Genomic DNA, 9,674 nt, shown 5'->3' with positions numbered 1-9,674 from the left:
AAATAAATAACAGATTCAGTCGAATGAAACTAAAAGGGGAAAACATCATTATATACAAAGGTGTAAAAAAGGAGGAAATTGAAGACAGCCTAGATGTTGTACGTCAGTTTGTTCAAGCAGACCTCACAAAACTCAATTCATCAATGAACAGTAAAGAATTACATAAATTGAAAGATTTAAAGGTATGTTTAATATATATATTTGTATTTTAACAAGCGTTGAAGGGACATATTTTTGGGAATAAAAGGGGATTTGTGATATAAATCTATGAGAAAGAAACCCACAAAAAAAAATCAAAAGACTTCAAGAGGGCACCATGGACATGTACTGTCTTCAGCAATAGACATCTGTTATTACAGCTCTATATTGTCACAAGTCTTTAAAGTTGTGACTATAATGTTAACCAGAAGCAAGATCTGACATCATATGACACCTAAAAATTCTTCAAATATTTAACAAAATGATTAGAAAAATTTATACTGTCATGACTGTCTAAATATATATGATGCTCTTAATAAATAAAATACTTTTTATCTGACAAGTATCCCCTTGTATTCATAGTATAAATGAAACAATCATACATTTTAAACATTTTACTGACAACCTGCTATACACATATGCTTAAAAATGACATTAATAGCAAGAAACCTCTTGCAATATGCAGTCAGAGTTCAAAATAATACATTTTTGTACATGTACCTATAGCATCATTTCTAAATTTTGAAATAAGTAATACATGCACATGTGTATGTGTTTTTCTTTTCCTTTTATTAAACACGATTGAGAATCAGTGTCCATAGGTGGTGTAAAGCAACCACTAATCAATCTATTCAGAAGTAGAATTCTTATTCAGTCTACTTTTATTGCCCATTAAGTAAATAATTGCTTTTGATATATATTTAACTTGCTTTCCTACAAGTATCAAAAAGTTCTTTATTAATATCACTGGACATGCATAATATGTTTTATGTGATTTTGATTTTACACCTATTTCATGTACTTGATTTTCATTTTCTGTGTAATTGACAAGCATTTAATTTATATATTACACAGGATTTTATTGAACGACATGGGAAGTCTTCTCACTACGGCTTTCAGTTGAAAAAGTGTGGTAATTGTCCATATTGTGTCTTAAATCCAATAAAACTTGATGATGCTGAGTTCAACAAGCTTCATTTTTTGCCAGATCCTATTCCTGATGAAACAGGCCAAGATTATAAACCATTTGATCAGGTATGTATTAGCAGTTGATATATTGAAATGAAAAGATGTGGCATATGATTACTAATGAGACATCATTTCACCAGAGACCAAATGACATACAATGTAGAAGATTTACACTACAGATCACATAACAGACTTCAACAATGAGCAAAATCCAAATAGCATAGTCATCTGAACTTCAGCAAGTTTAATCATTTACAATCAGTCAACTTATGTTTGAAACCTTTGTCAGAACACACTTCTTATAAATGATTTATAATAATAACTAATTCACATCTTCAGTTTTGTATTTTAACAAGACATCAACAACCAATTCTTTTTTGTTGCATAACCTAGTTCATATTTTTTATGAAAACTATTCAGTATAATTTTGATTTAATAAGTATTGCATACTGCTCAAATAGTTATGCAGTTTAAAGGTCAATGCTACTTGGTTGTTATTTATTTTCAGCTCTATGGAATGATGACTAATGACAAACATAGGCCTTCTTTTGCAAATGTACAGGGGCTAGAAGATGAAGCAGATAGAATCAACAGCCGGGATGTTTTAAAATCAGGAAAAAGTAGAGATGTGATTTTGTGTAGTGAATGCTTTAAACCAAGATGTGTGTATAGCAACACTAAAATGTCAAGAGAGCAGGTATATTATAATTTATTTTGTAATATTTTATCTGATAAAAAGTAATGGATCTATAAAAGAAAATCAATTTTTGTCATTTAAAGCATCTAGAATGTTTAAGGTTCTTGACAGTACAGATAGACCAAGTGTAAATCCATTCTCTTTTTTTTTTCATTTTCAATACACAGGAAAATTGAAAACCATTTATATATATAGAGATTCTCTTTAGAGTTTTTCATCTGTTTGATTAAACCTTATATTATTTAGCAAGTTGTGACAATGAGTACTCATAAACCTGGTTTAACCCCACTTTATTTGGTGGACTATTTCAGTATCATAAAAAAGAATGTCCATATGAATATTTTTCAGTCCTTACATTATTATATTTACACTAGTAAAACTTTCTTTATTAATTATCTTATATACATGTGTATTTTATGAACAGTGCATGCAATTTTTTGCAGTTTGCTCTTGTGTTTCAGGATGGAATACTTCTTCGTATTAAAGAAGATGATAACTACACATGTGGAGATGCTTTTCCGGAAGATAGTGGACTGTTTGTTCGTGAAAGTCTGTCGTGTAACTCTGAAGTAGAAATCAATTATTTTGGTGCTGCTATGCGACATTTTGTTCCACCATCCTGCATTTACTGTGGAAAAACTGAAGATTTACTAGATGATTAGGATGACTATATACAAAATTTACCTGTAAAACCTTTAGAACTTCAGGAAAAGAAGCTAAAACATGGGGGAAAAAGTTTTTTGCGAAAAGATCATAGACAATTCAAGTACATTTTTACTGTGAAATATGTCAAAATCTACTTACAAAATAAAAACAATCTGATGTTAAGAATTTATTCATTCCCAGAGTGAATCTTACAATTCACAATAGCAGTTAGGGTTGATGAGAACACACATCCTTCTATTTGTCTTTTTGTTTACAAACACAGCTCTTAATATAACAATAAGGAGATGTGGTTAATTGCCAATGAGACAACTATCCACCAAATTCAAAAGAAGTAGAATTAAGCAATTAAAGGCAACCAAATATTCTTCAACCATGAGAAAATCCTATGTTTTATTTAGTGGAATTTAATTAAACCTCAAACATTGTCAAATAAGGGCTGTTTACCAAAAAGTTACTGGAAGTATCAATTTATTTGTCATATGTTTTGCATGCTCTTTACATTTGTGAAGGTCATTTCTACATACAAGTCACATCTAAGAGTTTTTCTAAATATTTGCTGTGAAAGAGTTTTATACAGTTGTTTGCTTAGAGTCAGACTATAGGCGCAACATAACATCAGTGCTTTTTCTTCTAATTCTGTTTGATAACCCTAGCATGTATCACTTTTTAAAAAAAAAGATATCGCTCGCTCCTCTTCCAGACCACTCGCCTGTCAAAAACTCATTTTCAAGATTTTTTTATAAACAAAACAATTTCGCTCGCTCGCCCCTATTTTTTTAGAGCAAATGTCCAAAGAACTATTTATCAAATTGGTGTGGCCTTATATGAATAATATTACTAGTATACAAATACATTACCCAAACTAAAACAAAATCATTTGTGTTTTTATTAATATCATTCCACTCAAATATATTCTGTTCTGCCGTTACATTGTTCTTAAAAGGGAGATTTGTTAAACGGTCACACCCGTTTAAAACTACAATGTATGCAGGAAATTGTTGAGAATTCAGTAATCGAAAGATGAGAGCAACAAGGCGCCGAAGACGATCTAGTTTATAGCGGTCATGGAAGATCGAAGTGAAGGATAGTTGTGTATTTTTTAAACCCAGACACAATGATACATGAAAATAGGTAGAACAATATGTAATATTTGAGACAAAGGTCTTTAGAAGGACTGCATACCGCTTTATTCTTGTCACTGTATTCGAACGTGTTCCTATTACTTTAATTTTTTTTTTACTGAATGTTTTTTACTAAATACTCTATATTTATTGAAGGCAAATACTTTCTAATTGGATATTCTTTTATGGTAATAAACGCACCAATAAGCTCTCTTGTCTATTTTGTGGTGATAAGCTTATGTAAATACTGAAAGTCGCAGTACTAACAGAAAAAAAAGATTTCGACACAAACGCTGGCTGTCAAAGTGAATATAAACAACAACAATAACATAGTATACAATGCAAATATTATAAACATATAATTCAGATAATTTCACATTTAAAGAGTGTTACACAATCTTAACTTAAATGCATGAGCATATGCATATTATAAATGATCACGTATAAAGTAAAATCACAAAAATACTAAACTCCGAGGAAAATTCAAAACGGAAAGTATCTAATCGCATGGCAAAATCAAAAGCTCAAACACCAATCTCCGGCGCAGAGATCACATATCCGTTCCGTTCAATACTTTGTAACACTACACTCAATATGACCTCTGCCATACATTTTTTTGCGTACTTTTTTGTTCCCAATCTCTAATCAAAATCTACATTACTGTTTATTTAATTAAGATTCTTTTTATGGGAAAAAACATAGAAATTCTCATGTTTACGAAGATAAGTTATCAAACGGAAAATTTTGCTATGTTTAATAACTTATACTTAAAGTTGCATTTCCGTTAGAGATTAAATGTCTTTCGTAAACACAGCCGGTTGTGAAGGGACTATTTTGTTACCGTTATTACCATCTTTTACTATTTCACATTAATTTTGTATTAATTTCTACCTATAATTGCAATTTCTATTATGTTCTGTAATGCTTGTAATTGTACAGATTCCTGAAGACATCATTTTAAATTTTGACCCTGCCACGTTGTTTTTTTTTTTGTCGCCGTAAAAACAACATGGTGCTTGTCATGGTGAAGTTTGGTGTAACCCCATGTTTTCTGACATGAGCCCAACCTGAAGAAGATGGAGCAAAGGCAACATGTATTATACAGAAAATGTAAATCAATATAAGCCATTTGATAAGCAGAATAATTATTGGCAGGGCTTATAAAAGTTATTTTTACCAACTTAGCATCAGTTATCAAATAATTGGGGGGGGGGGTTAAAATTATGTATACAGACAACACAGTATTTATAACAACAATAATTGTTCACCTGTATAAAAACCACCCTGCTAGCCACTAATAGGTCTTAAAAAAAATACCCCACATCCATAAGTGCATGACTTCAGCTGGCCTCTACATGTACATGTATGTAAATAATATCTGTATTCTAATATTCTAATTTCTGTTGATACATTTGTAAATCAAGATATATGTAGGTTGTCACTTACTTTAAAAGTTAACAATTTTTATTCTTTGATATAACTTTAATATCCACATTCATACCTACACAATTTAGTCCTTATAACTACGATGTCTTGCAAGTATATTTTTATTTTTTTTCTGCCAGGATGAAGATGTTTTTTAATAATTATTTTGACTACATTCAATACCCATAGATTTATTTTAACATCAGCTAGTGGGCCCACACTTATGAAAATTTCTGGATCTGCCACTGATTATCATATTTGTACTTAAAGTCTACCATGTTGTACAGTTTGTCCAGAAAGAGTCTTCAACAATTTTTTCCAATTAAGTTGGTTCAGCAGGGGATGCAAGTACGAGGGCCTGGATGGGGGGTGGGGGGTCTGTAAACATTTAATTTTCACCCCTTTTCTCTATTCTTCAAAAAATTAACACCTTTTTTCTCTAATCTTCAAAAAATTAACACCTTTTTTCTCTAATCTTCAAAAAATTAACACCTTTTTTCTCTAATCTTCAAAACATTAACCCCTTTTTTCTCTAATCTTTATTTTTTTTGCCCGTTATTCTCTAATCTTCATTTTTTAAGGGCATTATTCTTTAATCATTTAACCCTATCCAAACCCTCAAGTACAACCGACAAAACAAAGTAAGTAAAGTAAAAGTACTCGCATATCATTCTGTTTTCTAGCAAGGACTAGAGAGTGAAGTGTTTAGAAAGCGACAAATTAAATATATGATAGTAATAAATTGTTAAATGATAGTAGATGCATAACTAAATCAACACTTATATCTTTCTTAGATTCACCATAGTTTGTTTTAAAGTAAATCTTTTTCTGGTACAAATGTGGTAGTTTAAATACTTTGTGCACTAATATGTGTTAGTTTTGCAAACAAATGCACACAAAGAAAGAATAGATAGGGACATAGGCTCATACAAACAGCTGGTGAAAGTTTTGCCAATTGATTTGAATCTGTTTTTTTATTATTCATTTATAAAGGTAGAAATCATAGTTATGTAGTTTATGTCCATGTGACATTATCAGACACTAAAAAATTATTCCCTGAATTTTTACAAAGGCCAAATGATACTATGATGGATTGCTTGACTGTAAGCTGTCAAAATTATCTCCCTTTGACCAAAACTTGAAATTAAAATTTTTTCATTATAGTAAACTTTTGAAAAAAGCCTATAAATTTAAAAGAAAGCAGTATAAACAAAACATATTAAATAAACTTAAAAATCTGTCTCCTACAGAGAGTAAGGAATTTTGGAATATCTTAAAAGGAATTAATAAAAGAGAAACAAACTCAAATGATTCACCACTTTTTGATCTTAATCTGCTAGCTAAACACTTTAAAACACAAGGAGAACCAGATAAAATAGATGAAGATTTCAAAAATTTAATATCTAAAGAGGTAGAAAACAGGGAACAAAAATTAAATGAAAAACAAACAGATAACCCTATTAAAATATCTGAAATAAAAAATGTTATAAAATCACTAAAGCATGGTAAAAGTACTGGCCCAGACTTAATTTGTTATGAAATAATAAAACACAGTAGTCAAGTAATGCTAACTTCATTATCAAAATGCTTTAATCTAATATTAGATAGTTCAATTTATCCAGATCAGTGGAATAAATCATATATAATACCTATTTTTAAACACGGAGACTTACTTGATCCAGCTAATTATAGGGATATTTCCCTGATGAATTGTTTAAGTAAGATATTTAATTCTGTTATAAATAACAGGTTGATAATAATTTTTGAAGATAACATGAATCCAGCACAGTTTGGATTCCGAAAGAATAATGGAACTTCAGATAGTTTGTTTATTTTAAAAACAGTTATTAATAAATATATAAATAATAAAAACCAAAAATTATTTGGATGTTTTGTAGATTTGAAGAAGGCATTTGACTCAGTTTGGAGACTAGGCCTTCTATATAAATTGATCAAGACTGATAAAATGAGACCTAAATTATATAAAGTGTTAAAAAATATGTATGAATGCACTGAAGCTTCAGTAAAATATAAAGAAAACATATCTGATTCAGTATTTATAGATAGAGGCTTGAAACAGGGTGACAGCCTCAGCCCAAATCTTTTTAATATTTATATAAATGACCTTCCTGAAATTTTTGATAGTGACTGTAAACCAGATAATCTCAATAACATGTCATTAAGTTGTCTTATGTTTGCCGATGATTTACTTTTATTGTCTGAAAGTGCAGAGGGTTTACAGAAGTCATTAGAGAAATTAAGTAACTATTGTAAAAAATGGCAGTTGTCAATCAACATAAATAAAACTAAAGTGATAGTATTTCAACAAAAAAACATACCATACACTAAAGCAGAGTTTACTTTGGATGGTTATAAATTAGAAAAAGTATTAAAATATAAATATTTAGGTAATATTATAGAGATTTCTGGTAAATTTCATACATCACATATGGAACTATCAAAAAAAGGCACAAAAGTTCTATTCAGTTTGTTTAAATATTTGAATAATATAGAAAATATACCTATAAATATACATAAAAAACTGTTTGAATCTTTAATAAAACCCATTTTAATGTATAACTCAGAAATTTGGTATATGGACTACTATGAAAAAATATTAAGATCTCAGAGTAGAGCAATAAATAATCATAAAGATTTTGATTTACTAACATCAATTGATAATAGCTTTATTGAAAAGGTGAATTTAAAATTTTGCAAATTAATTCTAGGTTTAAGTAAAAAAGCAGTAAACATTGCATCAAGGGCAGAGTTAGGACAATATCCAATAGATGTATATGTAAAGGTTCAAGCACTAAAATATATGGCAAGAGTATCTAACACAGAAATTAATCCGTTGTTATATGATGCATATTGCACAGCTAAACTGTTGGATGAAACAGGAACCTATTCTTGGTATACCTTTGTAAAAAATATAACTCATGAAAATAATTTAAATATATCTGATATACAAAATATTGACTTTATAAAAGAAAAATATAAAATGAATAAACATATGAAAGAGATTGTGCAAGAAAACTATAAAAAGCTGTTCTTTAAAAAATTAAATTCTTTAACAGAAAATAATAAATTATTTATCTATAGTAAATTCAAAAAGAAATATGAAACTGAGCCTTATTTACTTAAAGAGAATAACTTTGAAATAAGGAAAAAATTCACTAAATTAAGGGTGAGTGACCATATTTTTGAAATTGAAAGGGGTAGATACAAAAATATAAAAAGAGAAGAACGTTTATGTCAACATTGTTGTCTAAATAAAATAGATGATGAAGAGCATTTTTTATTTACATGTACAAAAAATAAAGATTTGAGATTTGAATTTTTGCAAAAAGTTAAAAATATCTATAGATAATATGGATAATTTGGATAAATTGGTTTTATGTCTTTCTTGTCCATCAGTTATGCAGTATGCTGCTTCATTTGTTAAAAAGTCATGGTCACTGAGGAGGGTGGACTCAACAACTGCATGATAGATACATATATGTATATAATGTTTGGTTCTTTTGTTGGTTTTTTCTGTATGATGTATTGTAAAATTACTATGTTGATTTATGTATGCCTTCAACCCATATGGGTACAAATGTGCATTATATTCAATAAATATAATGAATACACTGAAATTAAGAACACTTTAAGTTCTAGACAATCAAACAAATTAATATTTGAATAAGTACAAATGTATACTTTATACTGAACATGAAAAATGATATATATTATATAAACTCTTATTAAATGTGTATGACTTAACAGAAATGTGGTTATAATTCTCATTAGAGCTAATTTCCTAATGCTTGTAGGATAAGACTTTGGTTGGCTTGCCTGCAATGTTAGCTCAATCATTGTAATTAAGATTGACATCTGCAAACAATATAGATAGGCATAGTTATTTAAACTTGTATATTATATTTCAATTTAATTGAATGTTATCCCAATAATAATTGTACAATATACAAACAAAACAAGCAAGCTAACCAAATTCTTACTCTACATACATTAGGAAATTATCTCTAACTACTGCTTCTATAATTTCCTTTCATTTTAGCAGTTATGACACCGTTATACAAAAAGATGATTTAAAGGGGCATCTGGAGTAAAAAGACAGACTACTGAGTATAACATGAAATTAAATATATCAATCAAATTATAAATTATTCGACAATTCTATTTTTTGACTAGAGTTTAACACAAATGTTTAAGACTGATTAACTTCTCTTAAGTAGTACATTACATACTGTCAAAGTTTTATTCACAAAACTCATAACGCTACATAGTACTGAAGTTTTATATAGTTTCTAAATGTTGTGCTATTCATATACATCTGTGTCATTACTCTATTTACATGCAAACACAGGATCATACAAATCATACATAGTAAACATTGTAAAAAGATGTTTATACATGTACAGTGTATGTAGAAATTGAGTCAATATCTAGCTATAGGAGTAATTAAACACTTTTAAAAATACTGTCTTTATTTTTAAGTTACCATTAATCTAAATTGTAGTTCTTCAAATGACCATAAGTACAGTTGTAAATTGTTAATGGAAGAAGAGGAAGAAGTTGATGGACAGGAATACAGT

At 29.0% G+C, this 9,674-nt stretch overlaps 1 protein-coding gene across 1 annotated transcript; it reads left to right on the top strand.

The window, feature by feature from the left end:
• The first annotated feature begins 850 nt into the window (after nt 1-850).
• Nucleotides 851-2,710, top strand: LOC143054518 (uncharacterized). Its single transcript, XM_076227545.1, has 3 exons — nt 851-1,233; nt 1,676-1,864; nt 2,326-2,710. Exons 2-3 carry the CDS (start codon nt 1,685-1,687, stop codon nt 2,524-2,526), a joined length of 381 nt encoding a protein of 126 aa, XP_076083660.1. The 5' UTR covers nt 851-1,233; nt 1,676-1,684; the 3' UTR covers nt 2,527-2,710.
• The last annotated feature ends 6,964 nt before the right edge of the window (nt 2,711-9,674 follow it).

Source organism: Mytilus galloprovincialis, chromosome 12 (assembly GCF_965363235.1).
Source record: "Mytilus galloprovincialis chromosome 12, xbMytGall1.hap1.1, whole genome shotgun sequence".
NCBI classification, from domain to species: domain Eukaryota; kingdom Metazoa; phylum Mollusca; class Bivalvia; order Mytilida; family Mytilidae; genus Mytilus; species Mytilus galloprovincialis.
Note: the sequence above shows the minus strand (reverse complement) of the source record. Positions and strands in the feature narration are given on the sequence as shown.